The sequence below is a fragment of the Clavispora lusitaniae genome (assembly GCF_014636115.1).
Source record: "Clavispora lusitaniae strain FDAARGOS_655 chromosome Unknown tig00000078_pilon, whole genome shotgun sequence".
Lineage (NCBI taxonomy): Eukaryota > Fungi > Ascomycota > Pichiomycetes > Serinales > Metschnikowiaceae > Clavispora > Clavispora lusitaniae.
Genome location: NW_027093977.1, coordinates 1150016 through 1173933, shown reverse-complemented (window position 1 = coordinate 1173933; position 23918 = coordinate 1150016). Strand labels below are relative to the sequence as shown.

Here is a 23918-nt window from a genome sequence, read left to right as displayed (position 1 = left end):
GACGTCGTGAGAGGTGACCATGTACGTGACCTTCGAGTATGTTTCGAACCTCATCGGTGTATGTCGACAAGTAAGAAACTAGAAGCCTAACTTAGTCCATTTTTTTTTTTTGGATTACAGTATAGCGTAATTAGAAACACTCCCATGTGACCTCAAATCTACCGGAAATCTACAACTTGTCTTTTTGATCGCACGCGTGTCACGATCAGCTTCCGTCTTTCGCTTTTCTGACTCTGATTGACATTTTTCTATCTCCTGTACTTGCACCTCGATTTCTGCCGAACATTCGCACGCTCGTTTCATTGACATACAGCTAGAATAAAGAAGCGCTCTCCAAAAAAAAAAAAGGAAAAAAAAAATAACGTAAGCTAGATCTTACATGCCCTTGCAAAATCGAAGAAAGTAGCATCTTCATTTCAAGTCACATCATAGTCTACGTCGGGATATGGAACTAAACACACTAGCAATACGGTTACAGTATATTCGAACGAATCAATGGTACCTTAACCATCGTAGATGTCACATGTTACAAAAATGGCGATAAAGTATGAGTCACGAATTTGCACCCCAATGAAGCAAGAGTTTGACGCTGGAAACTTATACTCTTTATGTCGATAACGATTGGACCAAGAAATTAGGTGCCCACTACAAACCCAAACACCATTGGTACAAAGTATGCGATATCACTAGACCTGTCGTGCTCCAACCCCGCGACCAATGAAGATAGAAGGCTATCATATTATCCTGGGTCACGTGAGATTACTCAATGGATTAAAATTTGCGATTGCAGAGTATGCAGGGAAATCTCTAGCGCTATACAAGCGTGAAGCTTCCATATTATCCACCAGTAGTTGAAGTGACTAGGCGCTTTTCTTTCCCATTCCTTCTTCTATCACGAGCAAGACTTTGTTTGGCCCATCCGGTTTTTCCTTTGACCGTATTTTGTTTCAACTGCCTTTGCTAATCTGCTCTTGCACCCAATATCTGGTGGGGCTTATCTGATTTGGCAGACAAGTATAAATCGAACATGGCCGTTACTCAAACTCAAGCTATTGCCCAAGTTGTGGAGCAAGTTGGAGGCTCTGTCTTTGTGACACAACCAGCAAAGGCAATCCCTTCGCCCTTTGTGTCGCTTTTACCCAAGTCCCAATCGTTGGTTGATTCTCATGAACCATTACTGTTGGTGGCCAACTACATCGAAGAGCAAGAAGAACAAGAAGAACAAGAAACCAAAGAAGTGGTGACCATCACAACAAATGCCAAAACTTTGTACGACAACTTGCCCTTGTTGTCCCGTCCAGCTTACACATCTTCGCCAGTGGTTGTTCACGTTGAATTATCGTCTTTCGACTACGAGATTGTCACAGCCTTAACCAACTCGCCATATGTTGTATTGGTTTCCCAGACTCCAAAAGATGCAGCTCGGTACTCACAGGCTGCCTATGCAATTGCCGTGTCTCAGAAACAGACCGCTTTCCACTTTTATGCACCCTCTAATGTTCAGGAATCCATCAAGTTGAATAACGTATCTTCTTTGGACTTTTCATCCATCGCTGAAGTTTTGGAAGCCTACAAGATCTCCCCTTTTTCTATTCTAAATAAGGTTTCCAAGGCCAAAGACGCAGTGGTCTATTTAGGCCAGGTTTCTTCTGAGCTCACTTCTGCTGCATCTTCTGCAAAGGCCGCGTTGATCTCAGTTAACGTTTATCAGCCTTTCGACGTGGAGTATTTATTGTCGATAATCCCATCAAGCATCGAAACATTAACTTTTGTTGAACAGTCTTCAAAGGTTGCCGCATTTTCGCCTATGCTTTTGGAATTTTTCAAACGCTACTCTAGCCTTCATCACTTGAAGAGCTTTTCTAAAGTGGTTGGTGCAAGATTTGGATATGTTTCCCCTGAAAAGTACAATGTCGCTGTCTCTAATCTTTTGGCTAATACCAGGTCCGATGCTCCAATCCAAAACTTGTCCTTTGGCAAGTTGACCGAATTGTCAACTAAGGCTAACCAACAAAAACAATTGGAGAAAGATGCTGGAATTCAAAACGTATACAAGTTGGAGCAAGCCTACCTCAAAGTATTGGCTCAAGTGAATGCTGACTCCAAGGTTTTGAACGATTTATCTTCTGAAAATGTGGGCGCAACCAACCCAGAATTTGGCTTTGGTTCTTTCTTGCGTTTCAAAGAAAAGCAAAACGAATTGGTGGACGTGGTCTCTTCAGCCGTGCAAGCAGGTGCTTTCAGTACAGTTTACAATGAAAGCTTGATTGAAAACTTGTCGCAATGGTTGGTTCAGACTAAGCAAGGGAAACCTTCTAATAATGTTCCAGAAATATTGAAATTATTGACCAGTGACAACTCTGAAGCTGCAAAAGATATCCTTTCTCTTAAGGAATACCTTGCTGTGTCTTCTAACTGGTTGGTGGGATCCGATGCATGGGCTTACGATTTGGGATCATCTGGTGTCCACCACGTTATTTCGTCAGGTGAAAACATCAATATGTTGGTGATCGAGTCCGAGCCATATGCGAAGAAGAAATTGAGTGTCCGTAAGAAAGATATTGGTTTGTATGCCATGAACTACGGCAATTGTTATGTGGCTTCTGTTGCTATTTATTCTTCTTACACGCAAGTGTTGCAAGCACTTATTGAGGCTGAGAAGTTCGAGGGCCCTTCTATCGTGTTAGCATACTTGCCATACGAATCTGAGAACACCGACATCTTGAGTATCTTGAAGGATACTAAGAGTGCTGTTGATTCTGGTCACTGGCCTCTTTACAGATACAATCCATCAATTGAAGATGACAAGGAAAAATTCAAGTTGGACTCGTCTTCTTTGAGAAATCAATTGAAAGACTTTTTAGACCGTGAGAACAAGTTGACCTTGTTGGCTTCCAAGAATCCTGAGCTTCTGCGGAACTTGACAGCTACTGCCAATTCTCACATCAAGAAGCAACAAGCTAAGGTGGAGAACGACTCCTTCCAGCAATTGTTGCAAGGATTGTCTGGTCCACCATTGACCATCGGATTTGCTTCTGATGGTGGAAATGCAGAGGCTGTTGCTAAAAAGATCAACAGACAAGCTTTGGCTAGAGGATTGAAGTCAGTCGTTTTGTCCATGGATGACATTTCTGTTGAGGATTTGCCTACTGAAACAAATGTGATTTTTGTGACTTCCACTGCCGGACAAGGTGAGTTCCCTAACAATGGAAAAGCATTCTGGGATGAATTGAAACAATCACAAGACTTGGACTTGTCCCCTATTAGATTCTCTGTTTTCGGTTTGGGTGACTCTAAGTACTGGCCTAGAAAGGAAGACAAGCACTACTACAACAAACCTGCTACCGATTTGTACGCCAAATTAAAGCTCTATGGTGCCGTTGAGTTGGCTGAATTGGGCTTGGGTGATGATCAAGATCCTGATGGATTCAGCACCGGTTATGATGCATGGCTTCCAAAAATTTGGACTGCGTTGGGTGTTGACAACATAGAAGGTGTTGAAGAGCCAAAGCCATTGACTAATGAGGACATGAAAATCCAATCCGACTACTTGAGAGGAACCATTGTCGAAGGCTTGCAAGATCAGTCTACTGGAGCTATTTGTGCTGTTGATCAACAGTTGACCAAATTCCATGGTATTTACATGCAAGATGACCGTGATATTAGAGAAGAAAGAAAGTCACAGGGCAAGGAACCCGCTTACTCCTTTATGGTCCGTCTTAGATTGCCAGGTGGTGCTGCCTCGCCATATCAGTATTTGAGGTTGGACGAGCTTGCTGACCAAAGAGGTAACGGAACATTGAAGATTACCACAAGAGCGACATTCCAATTGCACGGTGTGGTCAAGCACGACTTGAAACCAGCTATTAGAGGCATGAATGCTGTTTTGTTGGACACATTGGCAGCTTGTGGTGACGTCAACAGAAATGTGATGATTTCGGCACTTCCAGAAAATGCCAAGGTGCACCTGCAAATTGCTCAAGTGGGCACTTTGATTTCTGAGCACTTGTTACCACAGACCACCGCGTACCACGAGATTTGGTTGGAAGGTTCCGATGAGGGAGACAAACCAGGAGATTCCGAGGCTTGGAGCAAGAGAAAAGATGGACCTGTTAAAAAGAAAACCATGGTTGCAGGTAACGCTTTAGTTGACTATGAGCCTATGTATGGCCCAACGTACTTGCCAAGAAAGTTCAAGATCGTCATCACTGTTCCACCTTACAATGACGTCGATGTATATGCGCATGACATTGGTTTGATTGCCATTGTTGAGAATGACGAAGTTGTTGGATTTAATCTTCTTGCTGGCGGTGGTATGGGCTCCACTCATAACAACACCAAGACTTACCCAAGAACTGGATCTATGATGGGCTACGTATCCAAGGAAAAGGTCCATCTTGCGTGCGAGCAAATTATGTTGGTGCAAAGAGACTTTGGAGACAGGACTAACAGAAAGCATGCTAGATTGAAGTACACTATAGATGATATCGGAGTTGACGAATTCAGAGCTAAAGTCGAAGAATACTGGGGTGATAAGTTTGAAGAGCCTAGACCTTTTGAAATCAAAAGCAATATTGACTACTTCGGTTGGGTTAAGGATGAAGAGGGCTTCAATCATTTTACAGCATTCATTGAGAACGGTAGAATCGAAGATACTCCAGAATTACCACAAAAGTCCGGTTTAAAGAAGATTGCCGAGTATTTGCTTGAAAACGGAAAGCCTGGTGAATTCAGATTGACTGGTAACCAGCATCTTCTTATCTCAAAGATTGCAGACGAGGACTTAGACACTGTGAAATCTTTGCTCGCTCAGTACAAGTTGGACAACACCGATTTTTCGGGGTTGAGATTGTCTTCTTCATCATGTGTTGCTTTGCCAACATGTGGATTGGCAATGGCCGAGTCCGAACGGTACTTGCCTGAATTGATTTCCAAGTTGGAGGCTGCTTTGGAAGAGTACGGTTTGAGACATGACTCTGTTGTTATGAGAATGACCGGTTGTCCTAACGGTTGCGCTCGTCCTTGGTTAGCGGAAGTGGCTTTGGTTGGTAAAGCCATGGGTGCGTACAACTTGATGTTGGGTGGAGGCCATCACGGCCAGAGATTGAACAAGATTTACAGATACTCCATTAAGGAAGATGAGATCATGGACATCTTGAAGCCATTATTCAAGAAATGGAGTTTGGAGAGACATGAAGGTGAGCCATTCGGCGATTTCTGTATTAGAATTGGTGTGATCAAGGAAACCACCGAAGGCAAGTACTTCCATGAAGGTATTCCTGAGGACGCTTAGATGACATGACATTTTTATATTATTCAATTCTGGATATTTGATCCACTTCATTTCGCATCAGAATACATATACAACATTAAAAGCGTGCGAGTAGAATCATCGTGAGTTTTGTGTATCCTGCGAGATTTTCCGGAAATCAGCCAATGTCGGTGAGTGCTGTCGTTCCAACTGTAGAATTTGCAGGAGCTTGACTTTTTGAAATGTGACGCTCACATTATTTAGGCGTCTGGCGACTTTGTTTTCACATTTCTTGGAGATCCGATCGGCCTCAGCAACAAGAAACGCAATCTGCCTCTTTTTGAGTGCTCGTAGCCCTTTTAGGAGCTCCTCTTTATCTTTCTTGGTGATTGTTTGTACCATAAATGGCGAAAGAACGAAGTTAATGAGAAGTAAATATCAATCCGAAAATGAGTGCAGGCTCGCACTCTTGATTATCAGAGATAGGCTAAGAACACCACATGGAATTCGAAGGACAAAAACATTGAATACGAAAATTACAGCAAACCAGTTAAAAAAAATCTTGAGATGCTTGAAATGGGTAGGGGATTTTGCTGTGTAAGATCGTATAATTCAATGGTCACTTCAATGGACACACCAGTAGATTTAATTGGTCAGAGACAATTGAATATTCAAGTTAGAGTATTTGTCAGACACATCCTTGCAGATTGGGCATTTTCCATACAATTATCTTGTTTAGACGATACATCTCCACTACTTCTCCTTTTAGGTATTCATGGTAGACATATTTTGGAGTACACACGACCCAACGCCTTCCTAACGACACCTCCACATTCCTCAACTATCACATACAAATCAAACCAAAAAAAACCCCAGATCCAAGATGGTGCTTGAAGCAACAATGATAGCAATAGATAACTCCGAGTACATGCGTAACGGAGATTATCTCACGACAAGATATGATGCACAACTCACAGCAACAGAGTTCATTTTCCAGAACAAAGTCAACTCCAACCCAGAGAACACAGTGGGTTTATTGTCTTACGGTGACAACGGACCGCAAGTGTTGTCGACATTGACCACGGATTTTGGAAAGATTTTGTCTGGCGCCCACGGAACAAAAATCGGGGGCGAGAACCACTTTTCTAGCGGCATTCAAGTTGCAGCGTTGGCGTTGAAACATAGGCAAAACAAGGTACAAAACCAACGGATCATTGCATTTGTTGGAAGCCCCATCAAGGAAAGTGAAAAGGAGTTGGAGAAATTGGCCAAGAAAATGAAGAAGAACAACGTGGCTGTCGACATTATAAATTTCGGCGAAGAAGAAGTGAACACGGCAAAGTTGGAGAAGTTCCATGCGGCTGTCAACAACCACGATAACTCACATTTGGTGACTGTTCCACCTGGTCCAAGATTATTGTACGAGGTGATTGCTTCATCTCCGATTTTGATGGAGGAAGGATTTGAAATGGGCGAATCGGGCGACTTTTTCGGCATGGGCGGCATGGATGCCAATATGGACCCAGATTTGGCACTTGCCTTGAGATTGTCTTTGGAAGAAGAGAAATTGAGGCAGGAAAGAGAGGCGGCAGAGTCTAAGGGCGGTGACTTGGACAAGATCGAAGAAGAGGCCGAAGATAAGAAAGAGGACAAATAGAGGGCAATGGCTAATTGGTGAAGTAGAGTGGTGGCTTTCATATGCCTCTGATACTCTACTTCGTTCGCACCAAGGCTTGTAATATATGCGACACGCAATCATGTTTGTAAGTTGGTGCGAACGTACTTGTGCGTACTTGTACACTTGATGTTGGAGAAGGAAAAAGAGGATCATGTGTTTGCGGAACACCATATGGATATTCCAACACAGATGGGAACTTTTGAAAGCAGTACTGTAAGTCGGTTGGACATGTCTGTTTCACAGTTCATCGATGAGTATTCAAAAGTATGTGTATCTGACCAGTGTACGCTAAGCATTATACTAATTCGTAGGGTCAGTCTAATTTGTCTCACAGTAACTGCCCATTGTGTATGGACGATGTGGGTTTTATGGCAGCTCCGGATTGTTACAATGACCGAAGTCGAAACAAGGAAGTTTCCAGATACTTGCATTTAGAAAACTGGAACGATGAACTGACTATGAGGAACATAATCTCAGACATTCAAAAGACTTACAACATCAGAGGTGTAAGTATTTCTTTGATTTACAAAGCAAGAACGATTGTGAAGTACGAAAACAGACTCAACGTTAGAGAAATGCCACGTTCTGTCCTGATTGATGGCCATTGCATCTTGTCAAATTCGCTGTTGGTTCTATTTGATACCACTAAAGACTGGCGTACAAGCAAAAACCCATTGGTTGCTGGCTCTCCTTACATTCGCTTTTATTGTGGAGTTCATTTAAAAGGCTCGCAAGGTAGCACCATTGGCGTCCTATCTATCTTTGACAATATACCTCGACCAGATTTCTCCCAACAAGACGTTCAGAACTTAAACAACTTTGCCCGAACCATCATGAGCTTTCTAAACATGCCATATCAGACAAATAAAACCAATAAAAGGAATGGAAAACAGCACGAGACAAGGTTCTCCCACGAAAAAACGAACATTACGAAGCAGTTGGGAAGAGCCACAAGCCGTGGATATAACTTAACCATATTTGATAAAGATGGATCGGGTACATCTTATTTGGCTAATATGAACGAAATGAACCAGTGTACTTCCAAAACAGTGGTTGAAAACACTGTAAGCTCAACTCACAAGCAAGCGATTGTAAAACGAATCTATGGTCTCAATACCATCAAGCAAGGAGCAGCTGCCATTTGCAGAATTATAGTTGCAAATGAAAAAGTGGACTATGCTTGCATCTATGAAGTGAAAGTTTCGGATGTGTATTCTATAGCAAAAGATGTGGCAACGAAAAATCTGTCCGGCAACACAATCTCATACGATCTAAAAGACTATACAGAGGCTAAAATTTCAGAGAAATTTAGAGCAAGGATGTTAGGTGCCTCTGCGGAAGAGCCTTGTCCCATTGCACATCAATACTTGCGAGCAGCATTCGAAAGCACAAACGGAATTGATTATGCCTCCAATACAAACAGTGCGGTTTTCAACACGGGAGTATTTCTAACTTTTCATAAATCAGAGAAAAGCTCATTCGCCAGCCGCCAAAATGTTGGTTCTGGAGATATTCGTGTGCGTTCTGGAGGATTTGTGATTTGCGTTTTGAACAAGTCGCCAGAGAACCGTATTGAGCAACAAAAAGCATCAAGAATATTTGACTATTCACGGATTGTGCGTCTGGTTTACTTGTACTGATCAATATTGGTTTCCCGTCACATTCCCATTTCTTTCATAATGTTATACTCGTCCTCATAGCGGTCGTAGTCTTCTAGATCCTCTTCAGGGAAATCTTCTTGAGGAAGTTCATCTTGGTTGGAAGTGTTATCACCCGTAGTGGCGCTACTTATTGTAGGTTTAGGAGCGTTGGGAATTGAATCGACGTCGTCATCCTCATCATCAATAAATAATCCATTAGATCTGCGAGGAACAGAAAGGAATCCCCAATCATCTTCATCATCGTCATCATTATTTGCATTAGTGGTCTCGGTGGTTTTATGAGATGTTTCTGCCTCATCGACCGCGGCAATATCGTTATTCGGCGCCGGATTATATAGATCATCATCAGAGTCCATATCTGCTGTATCTGTACTTTCATTTATGAGACCCTTCTCCACTTTCAAGCGGTGGATTTGCTGGGAGATGAGCTCCCTTCTGTATTCTTTGAGTTTGAATGATTTATACGATCGAAGCATATCCACACAGTCTTTAAATGTTGCTCTTGGAAACAATCCATGACACCAAAGTTGGTAGAATTGCAAAACAGAGCCCATATTTTTCACTTCTGCTTCAACCCGCAACAGGTGTGCAGCCTGCTTGGAGTACGTGCCTCCTTTGAGCTTTTCAGCCAACTTCTTATCGTGTTTCTTAATGGAACGGCTTAGCTTGGGGTAATTCGCTATAACCTGGGGGAGGCCACGAACGCGGTCGAAAAGAAGCTCATCTGTCAATTTAGGGATTCGGGAAACACGCCCAAGTTTTATTGGCTTATCAAGGCCCAAGTTATCATTGTTTTCTTCGGCCATGGATGATGTAGATTTGGACTGAAGAAACGCGTATGCTAGCAGACTTCTAGCCTGCATTCATTAACCTTACAGCGCGTTAAGATATAGATTAACATGCCCACGCATGATACGGAGCAAACTACAAAATCCAATTGAGTACAAGCGTAAAAGAACCGTTACAAAAAGGAAAATACTTTCAAGAATAAAGACATTGGATTAACGGAAATTAATGGTGAAGGGAGCCTGCACACAGTCCCGTTGGATGCTGGGGCCCGACCGAAATCTATCGCACTGCCCATTTTAGCCATCTCCGCATGTGACCGAATGGCATATTGTTCTAAATGGTCACAGCGAAAAGAAACCACACAAAAAGAAGAGGCACCAAAGTCTAACAAGTCGCAATAACTCTTTCAATGATTGGCATTGTCGTTTGGGTGCTTCCGTGGGTATTCTCTCTTTTATCCTTCTGGCTTCCTCTCCTCCTTTCGGTGAAGGCATTGGCAAATCCGGTCCAGCATCAGCTCCATTTCTTGCTAACGTATTGGCATTTGTACATTGTGCAATCATATGTGCAAAAAATCCTCTTTGGGCTTCTTCCCGTTCCCGCCTGGAGAATTGCCTTTGACCTTCTGTCCTTGTGGATGTTTTACTGTCGTGGGTGTCTTGTATTGTCAAGCCATTTTTTGCCAGACGCCATGCGCAGTGTTTCGGGTTTCACTTCCTTTGCGCAGTTCGAATCTACATGGCTAGATCCGCAAGGCGAATGGATCGTAAGGCACAAAGAGACAATTGTTCGCTTTGCATCGTGCCTTCCGAAGTCTGTTTCAAATCCAATAATTCACTTTACAAAAGAAGCTAAGAAATCGTATGCCGCCGGGAACCGATCATTACTTCTGTTTGGATTGGCCTTCTTTTGCTATCCTGAGCTGGCTCAAGAGGTGAAGGCGCGCGTCGTACTGAGCCAGCGCGTGCTAGATTCGTTGCGCCCCGGAAAAAGAGGCGAAGGAAAAAGATGGCCCGCGCCGCCTCTTTCTGACGACCCTCCAGCTAAAGTTTCAGGCGCGCGCCTGAATCTCAGAGCTGCCAGTTACAGTTGATTACGGACGGTACCTCAAGTCTGGTGACTGGAAAATAATCGTTAATACCCTATACATACCAAAGAACACTGAAGACCAGTATATTGCCATGAGCGAATGAATAAACTCGAAGATTTAATTTAACATTACCATCTCTTGATTGACAGCGCGCATCGGGCTACGATCATCATCGCTTATTTTTCCACCATATTCCATGTATCTCGCCGAATATCTACCGAGATTGAAGCAGGTTTCAGTCAAAGTAGAAGTTGGCACATCCAAATCGATAGAAGCGGTTTCATTGGCTGAAAATGTGCTACTAATCCGCACTCCAACATCAACCGTTGAGGTACCGCTACCTGTATCCCACACAGCTTCCACTAAACCTACCGGTTATTCTTTTCACGATGGGGTTCTTTCTATGACATTCTCAACTGCTTTAGACACCAAGGGAAGCTCTACTTTCATGGAATTAGCTCGCTCGAACGCTCAGCTTTGGTCTGTCAGCGATCTCGTGGCGAAAACTCCAAGAGACTCCAAGAATGTGAATATGTTCCAGTTTTGCTGCTCCAATTGTCACGCAGTGATAATCGATTCGAAATCTCTCAAATTCATCGACATGCCTTCGGAGTTTTGGCAAGAGATGATGGACTTTTGGCATTGCCATAAACCCCACGAACACCACCATAATGAGAACGATAAAAACTACAACGGAAATATTCAGCCTCTGCAAAATCAGGTCTACATCGGGTCTTATTACCTCCTACTTAGTGGGCAGTCAGAGAAATGTGAAAAGTGTGGATCGTCTTTGGGAATAGTAGAACAGGGATCGACCAAACTCTATAAATGGCGCTTGAATTTATGCTATAAAGAGACAAGGGAAACATACCCCCCTTTCGCAGCAATCTTTTATTTGATCCTAGACAAAGTTAACTCATCGGCCATCCGGAAATTCACATTCAAAACCAAATCCGCTTCAACCAATATTTGGGTGCTTAATTTGGGGTTATCGGTTTCTGTCGCAGACGTACCTGTCTTGGAAAATGCCTTAAAAATATTTTACATCGAGAATCCAACAGAGACTGAAGATGAAGTGGTCGAGGTACCGGAAGAAGTGTATGCGTCGTTTATTACCGAAATATCATTAATCAATTCTAGATTGCCAAGCGATTGTCAAGAGGCAGAAATGAAAGTCGATGAAGACAGCAAACTATATAAGGTAAGTTATTTAGTCTCTAGACATGGCTCATCTAAATGAGTTTCCCCTCCTCAATTATAGATTTCACAATTGGAACAACCTGCTTCCTTGTAGCATTTACGTTCCCTTGATTAAAAACTTGAAATAAGTTATTCTTGTTGATTTCCTCAGCAGCCACAGAAACGATTTCTGAATTGTATATGTTCTGGTTGAGGTCCAAACCAGTTGCATATTTGGCTAAGTCCTTGAGCTCAGGTTTCAGCGAATAGTAAGAAAACTCTCTCAAGTGTTCGTTGGTTTCCTTTTTAGTGAAAGAGGTGGTCATAATCATAGCGTCCAAATGGAAATTAGCAAGCATTTGGTCTAGCGATGAAGAAATCTCTTGAGCAGGGTATTTCTTTGTCAACCAGGACATACCCTTTCCTATGGAGCTAAAACCAATGGCCACTCGGACACCCGAAACGCTCGTGAATACGAACTGCTTGTAATCCTTTCTCAAAATATCATAGAAGGAAAAGCCTTCCAAATCCTTCTTTGCACCTTTAAGCACACTGTAGAAAGAAGTGAGTGAGTTCGTCCCTGCAACAGCCAAAGTTGTTTCTAAAGGCACAGAAGAGCTTTGTAATAGCTTTTCATAACGGGAGAACGCCTCAACATCACCCTGCTCAACCTTTTGAGTCATGTTAGAAGTATCAATCAACAACGGACCTAAAAGCAAAGATACACACTCTAATGGGACTTGTCCTCCCAACTGCTCGTACCAATAGTTGAACACAAGACAGGTACAAGAACCATTGGGCTGGATTAAGCGGGGGTTTGCGTCTTTGAACACTTCTTCATCAGCATGATGATCGATGATACCAGTCACTTGAATTCTATTCTGCTCGTGAAGAGCGTGCAAAAGTTCTCCTTGAATGTTACAATGATCCACGAGGACAACTTCAAATTTGGTGGAGCCAGACTCGGCAAGCTTCAGTACATCGTCCAAGAAAAACAAGTCATCTTCTGTAATTGAGTGAGACTTGAGAAGCAACATAATATCCCTTCTCAATTTCATTTCTTCTCTTGCTATGTTGACCATGGGGAGAAATGGCTGTTCATTTGGGAACTTTTGAGAGTGGAGAAAGGAATACGAAATTGCACTCACAACAGAGTCCATATCTGCTGATTGATTTCCTGTCACCAAACGTATAACATTGCTAACATTGCAAGGTTTCACTGCCAGTCGAAGGCGTTGGAGGAACAGTTTCAATGACATGTAATTCTGATGAGTATCACCGTTTCTCATCGCGAGAATATATTAATCCTGTGGGCATCATACATACAGATAGGCGATTATAATACTCATACGAATGTTTATCAAGACTAAAAGATATGTACCAGAGCAAACTTATTCAAAGGAAGTCAGCATACTCAATTGTTTTTTTTTTGTTTTTTTCCTCTCTTTTACATTACTTTGCATAGTGCAACGCAATGTCCATCCACTGTCTCTTTTGCACTTCCTCTGGAGTCAAGGCAAAGTTACCATAAGTGGTGGCTCTCATGAACCAAAGATACCAAACTAAGGCGACAATAATAGCAGCAGTGGAGAGGAGAAGTTTCCTCTTTTGCAAACCAAGTGGAGGAACCCCATTGCTGTTTGTGAAGCCCTTATTGGTGCAAATGAACTCCACGAAACCACCAGTAAACAAAGCAGCAATCAAATGCGCTGGCAAGTAATGGTGTAAGAATTTTTGCCTGTTCATCAAGTAGAACGGGAAGTAGTGAGCCGCCCAACCCACGAACAAGAAGCCCAATGTGTTGTACATTCTAGATCTCGATTGATGGTTCAAGATGTTCACAGCCCGGCGAGTGGTGACGAGATCAGCTAACACAAAGCCAACAAATATAGCCAAGAAACCGGCCTCGAGCCAAAAACCAACAACGTTTCCAATAAAGTAAATCTGCTGTCTAAGATCATTGTCGTTCCAGAAGGAGACACCAGAAAAGGAAAGCGGCCATGCGTCTGGCTGAGAAGCAAACGGATGTTCTGACGACAAGAGATTGTTGTGCATGAACATTAAGCCTTGCAACTCCCACCACTTCTTCAAGAATGGGATGTGCTTGACTGTCTTAGGAATATAGTGTTGCCTTACGTCTGTAGGGTCCATGTTAACAATGCGTTCAAATGTCCATATGTTGTCCTTATCTTGCACTTTTTTGTTTCCGCTAACCTCTTGTTGGCCCAAGCCCCATTCGGGTAACAACTCATCATTGTGAGTCCACATTGCCACTACAGTATCCATGTGAAGAATTCTTAACACAGTCCCCAAAGTCTTCACTTGAACTCGCTTATTTTGGTTGCTTTTGCCAGGTTCAGCAAGACGTAAGCGGAACAATGTTTCATTGTACCTGTTTTGCGCTGCTTCATCATGCACCACAATGAATTCTTCGTTGGTAGCTCTCAATGGAGAAGCGACATCATGGGTCAACAAGTACCCTCCCGTACCAACGTGTCTAAAACGGACAATGTCGTTAGTGAAAACACCATCTCCCTTTTTAGCATCTGTGGTTGGAATAATTTCCCAGTGGCTATTGGCATCGGCGATTGCATTACCTTCCTTGTCAACAATGCATGTCACTTGTTGTTGGTTAGAGGAAATTCTACCAGATTCGTACCGCAATGGATATTTGAACTCATGCGAGTGCAAATAGGACTCGGTGTCTTTATGCTTGATTGTGATCATGTCATAGTAATTGACATTCTTAGATTCCTTGGCCAAAGGAGATTCCTGCAAAGATTCTTGGAAGTCTGCCGACATGAAGGCATCGCCAGGACCTGATCTTGTGAGGATAGCAAAGTGTAAATAAAACCAAAATAAGTAGATGCAGAATGGGAACACAATCAAGGTGAAGAAACGAGCAAGGAAATGTTGCGTGAACTCTTCCATGGTAAGACCTTTCTTAATGTCAAGCAAGATCCACAACTCGTGCAACACCCCTAAACCAATGGTGAAATAAGTGAATACACCCACATATTTTGTGGAGATAACACACGATAAAGAAACACCGGTTGCCAAAAGCCACGTCCACCACCATTTGCTGAAAGGTTGGCGACGGTAAGTGCTGAACTTGGCATAACTCAACATGGTAAGAGCGACACTTAAAATCAAAGTTGCATCAAGCAAAATCAATCTCGAATCAATGATTTGTGCATTGTCAAATGCAACAATGGCAGAGGATAAGACGCAAGCAAGAACAGAAAACTTGAGAGCTTTCATGGTCAAAAACATCACAGGAACAATAGCAGTACCTTGAAGAGCCAGTAATGTACGGTACGCGACGTAAGGAACCTTGTTTGCTGTGTAACTCTCACCAATGGTTTCGAACTTAAACAGTCCATCATACCCAACTAACCATCCAGCAAAGGCAATGAGCAATTTGGCAAAAGGAGGGTGTAAATCAAAGAAGTAGGTTCTTTGCAAGTAGTACGAGGCAAATTTTCCAAAATGGACTTCGTCAAACACAACTTTATCTGGATATCCGAGAATACGAAATCTCACAAAAGCTGCGACCGCGGTCACAATAGCCATGGCGATGTAGTATTCTTGTTGAGACTCCTGTTTTCTTGGAGTCAATTTCTTTTTCATTTCTGAAACATCGGGATCCTGGGCAAGTGAGACCGGACTGGCTGTCTTCTTGCCCCGCTTCTTCAATGTTTGAGACATGTCGAATAAATCAGAGACTAAATTTGTACAGTACTTGACAGGTAAGCCAAAAAGTGTCGATTTCCACACGTGACCACACAGTTCGTGATGCTAAATGCATTGCAGAGAATACCAAAGTTAAATTATTTTCCTCGTCTAGTAATTGTGAATTCTCTTTCATGATTCGGCCCCACTTAAGAATTCAATGGTGAACTTGCAAGCGCTCTCCGTTGAAAAATCTTTAGTGTGGAACATATTCATAATTGAAGGTTCCATTTTCTTTATCGCCGAACAATCACGAAATAATTTGGAAAGTACTCAACTCGATGTCTAACATCGATTTTAAGGTTTCCACTCTACCATAATCTTGTGTCTTCTAATTGGTGTGTGGTTGGCTCTCCTATCTTAGATTGTTTCCAGATTCTTAGACGCGTCTTACAATCATTGACAGGACTAGGTGAAGTATTGACAATAGCTCGCATCTGGACATAGCTGATCCGCTATTCTTTTTTAACAAGGCATCGTTGTTTATTTATGTTGACAACAATGACAGTTTGCACAGTTTCGCACCCTATCTTGTTCTATGTTCTACTTGAAACTAATGGTAGCAAGTCGGCAAATAGTAATATCGTACAGATCATGCCAAAAAAACTCATCATCGATTAAAGACGCTCAAATTTTATTGAGAGATTTTAAGGAGCAGAAAAAAAAAAAAAAAATTAGAGAGGAAGAAAAATATTGAAGATATGTTAGGCATGGTCGCTCATTTGAGGAAGATACGAGTCCAGTCCCCTATTAATTTTCCTCACTCAGTAGTTGATTCAATAGTCTGATAAGCGGATATAATTACATGACTTTTTTAACCCGCTTCTGGTAACCACCACGGCCCTTAATAGTGGGGAAAGACTGGGTGGAGGATTGTCTCGAACTGTGCTTATTTGCAAAATTGCCCAGCGGCGTAGAAGCCAGAGAAGTGTTTGCAGAATCTTCATGACCACGGTTAAAATAGTCCTGGGTCACATTTGCTGCAGAAACCTCCGGCCTCGTCCTTTGCTCCTCGACGCTGTTGGAAGCGCTTACAGTTGGGATTCGAATGGGCTTGGATGTTGACAATTGTATAATGTGAGAATTCCTTTCCTCCAAGGATGCCTCGAGTTTAGCGATCACAAGGTTGAGTTCCTGAATTTTTCGTTCATAGCTTCCAGCGCTTTTTCTCAACTGTTCGCCTAAATCAAGTTTCACCAATTCCATCTCTTTTTTGTAGCGCTTTTCGCCGTCATCAAGCATCTGACGAGAATTTTGAAGTTCACTAGCAAATCTTTGGTTATGCTCTTTTAAAAAATCAAGTTCCCTCTGTAAATCAAAAATCTTTTTCTCACTCACGTCAACAAAGACTTTCGACGATTCAGGAAGTTCCTCTCTCTCGCTGGTTTCCACTTTTCCATTCGAGTCATTACAATCCAAAAGGTTTCGAATTTTCACTCTTAAATCTTTCACTTCCGCCTCATGAATAGAGCAATCCCTCTGAATTTTTTGAATCATGCTGCGAGAGTTTGTCAACTCAGACTCAGATTCAGACAATCGACGTTGTAAATCCTCGCAACGCAGTTGAATTTCATCTAGCCGACCGAGTAACTTGGCTACTTCTTCATCTTTATGCTCCAAAGCTTGCACATTTCGAATTTCTGAATGCTTCAAAGTATCCAAAAGATCATTATATGCCTTGACAGGAACCGTTTCTTCAAGGCTTGGCTTTTTAGAAAGCTCATGCACGATCCGATTGAGTTTGAGCTTCAACTTGAGATAACTGTATTTGTTCAAGTGTTTCATGTAGCTAGTAAATTCCATTTCATTCTTCATTAGCAAAAGCTCCCGTTGGTAAAACTCAATAGTTTTCTCCAGGCGAGAAGCCGGACGTTTTTCCTCTACACTAGATATCTCCAGTGAATCCTTATTTGGCTTGTTCTGTGAACCTTCACATTTCAATTGTTCAGTCAATAGATTCGACGCAGACTTTGAGACTGTTTGAAAACTTCCAACTGCGAAATTATTGTCCATATTGATTGGCATATTGGTGTTTGAAGGTGCGTTTCCAGTATAGAGCTTCTCATGCGACATAAAAAGCGGTGAAAGTGCATCTTCTTTTGTTGTGTCTTCCCCGTCGCCATTCAGATTACGTGTCAGCTGTCCATTGAAATGAACCTTGTTGAATTGAATACCTGTCGATTCTTCCTTGGCTACTTCTCCAACATCAGGTTCAATCACTAAATCCGTTGGTACAATGGATAATTTGCGGTCCAAGTTCTGCCACTGCGCTGGTAGTTCGAGTTTTAAGCCAAAAGAGGACTTTTCGCTGTTGCTCAGAGCAATGGAGTGGCGAGCAGAGTTAGGCAAAGTTGTACTAACGTGAGACTTGTCCTTGTGGAAAAAAGGCTCCTTTCTGTTTGGTTCGTGTCCTTTATTGGTCAGCGAGAATTGGCGAATAACAGATTTGGTGGAAACAATATAATCTGGGAACGAAAGGAAGATATCTGGATTCAATCGTAAACACGCCGAAATGACATCTTCTTCTGTTACATCTTCACCACTATTCTCGACAAGGATCCACCGTATAGGTTCTTCAATCTCTTCTTCTATAGATATACCGTTGATAATATTGGGATGCAACATGACCCTTCTCAAGAGACTTTTAGCATTTTGACTAACATATGCAAAATGTGTGAACTGTAAAGTCTCTTCTAGTTCAATCACAAACTCCAAGGACAAGATTGAAGGTGAAGTATCACGCAAGTAAGCCCCTGGCAGTTTAGTGAAACGAAGTATATTTGACGGATAAAGACCATATAGTATGCTCAAAAGATACAGTAAGTCAAACTCGCCATCTTTATTTAAAGCCGTTTGAACTATTGGGGACTCATTATCACTGTAAGCAATGCTCCATGGAGTATTCAGCATGGCGAGGTACTTTGCAAGGGCTGTTTCACGGTGTTCAAGGAATTTTTCATACTTTCTCCATGTGCTGAGCCTGCCAAAAATCACTAATAGCTCTGGAAGATATTCAGATAATCGATTGCAAACTTTGCCGAGTAACATTAAAAGAGCAAAAAGAGCACCGGATAGGATGCATTCGCTGAAATCAAATAGGAGACACCGAAGTACATTTGAAAACAAAGGAGTATCCATAATGACTCGTAATTGAGACACGTTCAGAGAGAGTATTTGGCAGAGCAAAACCAAAACTTTTTGTCGCAGAGCAACGATGCAAAAGTGTTGATCAAGCAAATTGAAGTATTCCCTGGGCATCTGCAAACCCCAATCATTTAAAAAATCTGATGCGTTTTCCAACACAAACCGCATTCTCTCTTCGTATGCTTCTGTATCCCTTTCCTTTTCTGGTGTATACATTCCCATTATTTTCTGTGTTTCCGGGTCTTTGAGGTATATTTTCAATATAGATTCCGTGACCATAGATGAGTTTAGTGTCCTTTGATGTGAAACAGCTTCGTCTGAACCCATTGGAGCTAAAGCAACACTTTTAAAAAACAGCCGGGCCTTTTCAACGAAAACCAAATCATATCCAGCACTATCTAGAGCAGGGCGTAAGTATGTTTGCAAGCTGGATTTAATTTGAGCTGCGTTCAACAGAGGCAGAAGTCTGGTGAGAATTTCAAGGTAGAAAATTTCTTTGGAGAGACTCTCTGATTTCTCAATATAGTTTTCATAGGTGGATCGTAGGGATTCATTAAGAGTGGTGCTTATGGAGCTAAGGGAATTATGCTTTTTATTATAGGCATCAATCACGATATATAGGTCCTTGATCTCTGTCGAAGGGGACGAAAGCCAGCTATCATCTTCTTTCCAGTTTTCAAGGACACTGTTTAAAGCACGTAGAAGCGATTTTGAAGACCCTAGCATGGGTTGGAAACTTTACAATGATTATGATCGCTTCTTAGACTGGTGTGCATCACGTGCAGTATACAGAATAAGATTTAGAGTAGTTCAGACTTGTGGCATAGGGTAAAAAATTCAGCATCAAAGCAGTTCAGATAAGGTCAAAGAATAGTATTAGAATCAACACAGGCTTATAGAGGCTCTTCTAACCTTCTTTCGTATATTGTCTTTTTGGACTGAAGATTTACTTTTCGCACTCTACAAATATCTAGAGCTTATCTTCACATCCTTGCACCAGACCGTTCCTTTCGCCGTATACTTACTTTAACTACCATGGCAACGAATCATGAACCGCCAAAACATCATAAATCTACTGAAACAGGCCTTAGGGCTCCATCTATAACTACGCCCGATGACGATTGCACTTCTGAACTGCTAGTTTCTGCTATACAATCATACCTAGATAAACGTTTGGCCAAGTACCACCATATTGCTAGCGATGCCGCCTATATTGAGGCTGCGCAGACTTTTCCAGATGAGGCTATGAGCTGTTTGAAGCAGCTCATGATGTGTGACATACAGAAAAACCGCTCTTTGTGGTTATATTCTGTGGGAGAATTAGTACGCAGTGCGTTAGTGTTGATGGTATACGTTAATTCTATTCCAGAACTGACGACTCAGCTCTCGTCAGCTACAACGATGATGATTCCTTGTTTCAGCGAGCTATGTCTTTCACTCGAAACGCTAGCCAAAGAATGGGATGTGGGGACTATGCCGCATTCAGCAGCGTTGGCGGAGCGACAGTACCAATATTTCTATCGGACTTTAGCTCTTGCATGTGAGTGGTTTACTAAGGGCCCAGATCTAGTGCACGAAAAGTTCACTCTCTGTGCCATTGCGTCTAGGCTTTCTCGGGATTACGAGGAACAACTGCCGAAAGCCCAGTTTTCCACCCAACAAGCAGAAGCGTTCCCGGCTCTTGTTCAGTTGGCAAGAGCATGTTACATATGCGCCTATCCTGAAATTGCATTGGAACTAACTTCCGATGAAAAAGGTGAGCCTTGTGCTAGCGTTGCACGCGCAAGTTCCCTTTTGTTGCACACCAAACTAGAATTCAGTGACTTGATCGATTTCTGTCGATATTTTGGTTATTGTCTCGTTACATATGTTGCTTCCAGCCCATCGATTGATCAAAAGGTAAGCAATCGTGCGGATGTGTTCTTGTCTACTCTTCTCGGACTTCCAAACTTGCGTCTAAGCCATTATGCCGTGATGCCCAACTCTTTAGTCCCTGAACCATCCGTATCCGATCCCCCCAAGCGTTACATATCCGTGAGAGAAAGGGAAGAATTGTCGCTCTTTTACATAGTCAACAGCATATTTCGCATGACTTTCTTGACTCAATTTGTCTCTCCCAGTCACCAATTTAGAGGCGAATGCAAATTTCTTTTGGCTAGCCTCCGCTCAAAAGTGTCGCTGGACCTCGATGTACTGGCTTCAGCACCTCAGTCACGATCTGCCAGTATCGCCTCTCTTCCAGTCTTCGAGTTGCAAGCTCTGAGTACGATACCTACACGGAAACTGAAAACCATGAGTTCCATCCTCACCGAAGGTACATACAAGGAGAAAATCAACATTGTGCTTGCATTTGTGCGGTACTTTGTCATTCATGGTGCTGGAAACAATACCAGGGCCGGCGACCTGCTTGTGGACTTTGTTCAGATATTCAGTTCTGCTCTTGCGCCGGGTGAGAATCTACCCACAATGTTTGCTCACGACGATGTAAAATACTTGATTCAAAAGATCAATAAGTCCGATTATCCTGGCAAAATATTGTTTGTGGAGGCTATGCGTAAGATTGTTTTGTTGTCACAGTTGCTTTTCGTGAAGCATATATATTCAACTACCGGCATCAGATGCGGGGCCCAAACACTTGTGCAGCAAGTTTTTCAAACGCAGACTCCCTTTGATGATATTCTTAATGTGAAGGCATTGATCCAGTTGAATAACGACGGGCAGGTGCAACTTTATTCTTTGCCAAGACCGCTGGAAGAAGAGAAGATTGAAGATCATCTTCGGCATTTGGAGCAGGTCCGGTTGCTAGAGGAGCAGTGCTGAGTAAGAGTAAGATTAATACAAACATTTCAAATTCCTAACGTAAAAATAATACAAACACATCAAACTGCTAACTTCTCCGAGAAGCTATCTACACTACTTGATTATCTTTCTCATCTGTCGGCGACAGCAGTAAAGATGCAACCGAAGCGAAGAAGCGTCACCTGCTTCCTTCGTTCGTTGCTCAATTGCTCGAGTTTCCGCGCTCGTAAAAACACACAAAGGGGCACTGCTGTCTAAGTTCGGTTATAGCTATGGACCGAAGGGTTCATTAAGTGACGCAGCGCGCCACTGCGCGGCCAAGCCGCGATTATGGAGCGACAATGGGTGGCGCACGCCCTGGGCCTTTCGGTTCAAGCACGCGCGTTACTGCCGATGTAACGGTAAATGGCTCATATCGGCGTGCGTAATCAACCGAAGTGCGCTATAATGTTCCTCACGGCCGTTCGTCCTGAATCCTGCCGCACCTTCAATACGAATGACTCTTCGGACCTTCCGGTGCCGGTGTACTCATTTCACGTTGGATGAAAATTCATGGAGCTTAAATATAAATTGGTTGGCGTCCAGTTCCGTGGTATGGCACCTTTCCCGCGTGTCAGGGCTCCTCTTGTTGCCATGGATACTATCAGCCGTGCCCCACAAAGTGGGTGCGAAAAAAAAAAAAAAAAAAAAAAAAAAGACCAAGGGCGCACGAGCAAAATCATGCATGGGGCATCTTTGCCGGTCTGCGGTTTCACGTTGCCGTGGATAATTCCGGGGCAGTATATAACTGTGCCCGTTTCCTCTGCCATGTGCTTGTATCAATAATCAAACTAACATGTCTCAGAGCATTGACAGCGCGTCCAGTGTTGACGCTGAGGCAAAACCATATGCTGGATCCAGCGAGAGTCCCCACCCTGTTGACCAAGAGTCGGACTTGAAAAGAATTCTCACCGAAAACAAAGGTGTGCAGCTGATCATCAGCAGATTGCAAGAAGATGCCGGTGTTCTTGGACCTTTAGAACAAGGCTATGATGTGGAGAAAGTTCTCACTAGGCCTGACCCTCATTCTGACTTCCACCCGGAAGATGAATGGAAGTACCCTGTCGACATGGAGACCAAGTTGCGTTTGGTTGAGTTTGTTCCTGGCGACAAAGGTAACCCAAAGAACATGGGAACGGGTAGAAAATGGCTTCTTACAGTTTCCTTAGGTATGATTTGTTTTGTTGTCGCCTTGGGTTCTGCTATCGTCACTGGTGATTTGGCAGGTCCAGTCGAATACTTCAAGGTTTCTCAGGAGGTCGTCATTCTCTCCTCAGTGACGGTTTTCGTTGTGGGTTTTGGAGTCGGCCCCTTATTGTTTGCGCCAATGTCGGAAGAACTTGGCCGTTCCATTATTTATGCTGTGACTTTGGGCATGGCGGTTATTTTTATTATCCCCTGTGCCGTGGCGAAGAACATTGGCACTTTGTTGATTTGCCGTTTGATTGACGGTGTTTTGTTCAGTGCGCCCATGACTTTGATCGGTGGCTCCTTGGCTGACATTTGGGATGCAAACGAGCGTGGTAAAGCCATGGCTGTGTTCTCGGCTGCTCCATTTTTGGGTCCGTGCTTGGGTCCTATTTTTGGTGGTTTGTTGGGTGACTATACTTCAACATGGAGATGGGTGTACTGGGCGTATCTCATTATTGCAGGTGTCTTCTATATACTTTTCTTGCTCATTGTTCCCGAAACTCACCACAACACTCTTTTGAAGAGAAGAGCAGCGAAGCTTAGAAAGTTGACTGGAGATGAATCCTACAGATGCTTGGCAGAATTGCAAGTCAGATCTTTCCTGGAGGTTGCACGTGTGTCCTTATTGCGTCCCTTCTTGCTTCTTAGTGAGCTTATCATTAGTTTGGTCACTCTTTACATGTCTGTTGTCTACGGATTATTGTACATGTTTTTCTTTGCTTACCCTGTCATTTATATGGAAGATAAGGGTTGGTCTGCTTCGAAAACTGGTGTCATGTTTCTCCCAATTGCCGGTGGTGTTGTCCTCAGTTCCATCTCAGCTCCCTTCATTAACAATGACTACAACAAACGGGCAAAAGCTTACAGAGATCGTGGCGAAATGCCACCTCCAGAGTTGCGCTTAATTCCAATGATGTTCGGCTGCTGGTTTGTGCCAGCTGGCTTGTTCGCATGGGCATGGTCTTCTTATGCTAGACTCTCTTGGGCAGGACCAGCATTTAGTGGCTTCGCATGTGGCTACGGTTTTCTTTCACTTTATAATCCGGCGAACAACTACATTGTTGATTCTTACCAGCATTATGCTGCCAGTGGGTTGGCGGCAAAGACATTTGTCAGATCAATTTGGGGTGCCTGTGTGCCTCTTTTCACAATCCAAATGTATCATAAATTAGGAAATCAATGGGCCACATCTTTGATGGCTTTTATTGCATTGGCCTGCTGCGCCATTCCTTATTTATTCTACTTTTATGGGGCCAAGATTAGAAAGTTTTCCAGATATGCTTACTCGCCGGAGAAGCATCAAGCATAGTTGATAACTCAACTTCGAGTTACGCAATATTATTATTATAGGTCTAAATGTCCTCG

At 42.9% G+C, this 23918-nt stretch overlaps 12 protein-coding genes across 12 annotated transcripts; 7 read left to right on the top strand and 5 right to left on the bottom strand. All coding sequences in view use genetic code 12, as the record gives it.

Annotated features, from left to right (window-relative positions):
• Positions 1–1027: 1027 nt before the first annotated feature.
• Positions 1028–5293, top strand: ECM17 (sulfite reductase (NADPH) subunit beta; the record flags this gene model as incomplete). The annotated part of the gene is made up of 1 exon (XM_002616215.1): positions 1028–5293. The coding sequence occupies one exon, from the start codon at positions 1028–1030 to the stop codon at positions 5291–5293; it is 4266 nt and encodes a 1421-aa protein (XP_002616261.1).
• Positions 5294–5389: 96 nt separating this feature from the next.
• Positions 5390–5653, bottom strand: FOB63_002735 (uncharacterized protein; the record flags this gene model as incomplete). Its single annotated transcript, XM_002616217.1, has 1 exon — positions 5390–5653. One exon carries the CDS (start codon positions 5651–5653, stop codon positions 5390–5392), a length of 264 nt encoding a protein of 87 aa, XP_002616263.1.
• Positions 5654–6134: 481 nt separating this feature from the next.
• On the top strand, positions 6135–6908 carry RPN10 (proteasome regulatory particle base subunit; the record flags this gene model as incomplete). The annotated part of the gene is made up of 1 exon (XM_002616218.1): positions 6135–6908. The coding sequence occupies one exon, from the start codon at positions 6135–6137 to the stop codon at positions 6906–6908; it is 774 nt and encodes a 257-aa protein (XP_002616264.1).
• Positions 6909–7055: 147 nt separating this feature from the next.
• Positions 7056–8569, top strand: FOB63_002733 (uncharacterized protein; the record flags this gene model as incomplete). The annotated part of the gene is made up of 2 exons (XM_002616219.2): positions 7056–7193; positions 7241–8569. 2 exons carry the CDS (start codon positions 7056–7058, stop codon positions 8567–8569), a joined length of 1467 nt encoding a protein of 488 aa, XP_002616265.2.
• Positions 8570–8586: 17 nt separating this feature from the next.
• Positions 8587–9453, bottom strand: CSM3 (Csm3p; the record flags this gene model as incomplete). The annotated part of the gene is made up of 1 exon (XM_002616220.2): positions 8587–9453. The coding sequence occupies one exon, from the start codon at positions 9451–9453 to the stop codon at positions 8587–8589; it is 867 nt and encodes a 288-aa protein (XP_002616266.2).
• A 335-nt stretch (positions 9454–9788) lies between these two features.
• Positions 9789–10472, top strand: FOB63_002731 (putative integral membrane protein; the record flags this gene model as incomplete). Its single annotated transcript, XM_002616221.2, has 1 exon — positions 9789–10472. The coding sequence occupies one exon, from the start codon at positions 9789–9791 to the stop codon at positions 10470–10472; it is 684 nt and encodes a 227-aa protein (XP_002616267.2).
• A 193-nt stretch (positions 10473–10665) lies between these two features.
• On the top strand, positions 10666–11651 carry FOB63_002730 (putative polyadenylation protein; the record flags this gene model as incomplete). Its single annotated transcript, XM_066102271.1, has 2 exons — positions 10666–11553; positions 11610–11651. The coding sequence occupies 2 exons, from the start codon at positions 10666–10668 to the stop codon at positions 11649–11651; spliced, it is 930 nt and encodes a 309-aa protein (XP_065958416.1).
• A 50-nt stretch (positions 11652–11701) lies between these two features.
• On the bottom strand, positions 11702–12937 carry FOB63_002729 (exopolyphosphatase; the record flags this gene model as incomplete). The annotated part of the gene is made up of 1 exon (XM_002616223.2): positions 11702–12937. The coding sequence occupies one exon, from the start codon at positions 12935–12937 to the stop codon at positions 11702–11704; it is 1236 nt and encodes a 411-aa protein (XP_002616269.2).
• A 163-nt stretch (positions 12938–13100) lies between these two features.
• Positions 13101–15356, bottom strand: PMT4 (dolichyl-phosphate-mannose-protein mannosyltransferase; the record flags this gene model as incomplete). The annotated part of the gene is made up of 1 exon (XM_002616224.2): positions 13101–15356. One exon carries the CDS (start codon positions 15354–15356, stop codon positions 13101–13103), a length of 2256 nt encoding a protein of 751 aa, XP_002616270.2.
• An 825-nt stretch (positions 15357–16181) lies between these two features.
• Positions 16182–19250, bottom strand: FOB63_002727 (uncharacterized protein; the record flags this gene model as incomplete). The annotated part of the gene is made up of 1 exon (XM_002616225.2): positions 16182–19250. One exon carries the CDS (start codon positions 19248–19250, stop codon positions 16182–16184), a length of 3069 nt encoding a protein of 1022 aa, XP_002616271.2.
• A 309-nt stretch (positions 19251–19559) lies between these two features.
• FOB63_002726 (uncharacterized protein) lies at positions 19560–21344 on the top strand (the record flags this gene model as incomplete). The annotated part of the gene is made up of 1 exon (XM_002616226.2): positions 19560–21344. The coding sequence occupies one exon, from the start codon at positions 19560–19562 to the stop codon at positions 21342–21344; it is 1785 nt and encodes a 594-aa protein (XP_002616272.2).
• An 814-nt stretch (positions 21345–22158) lies between these two features.
• On the top strand, positions 22159–23862 carry FOB63_002725 (MFS transporter; the record flags this gene model as incomplete). The annotated part of the gene is made up of 1 exon (XM_002616227.2): positions 22159–23862. The coding sequence occupies one exon, from the start codon at positions 22159–22161 to the stop codon at positions 23860–23862; it is 1704 nt and encodes a 567-aa protein (XP_002616273.1).
• Positions 23863–23918: the final 56 nt, after the last annotated feature.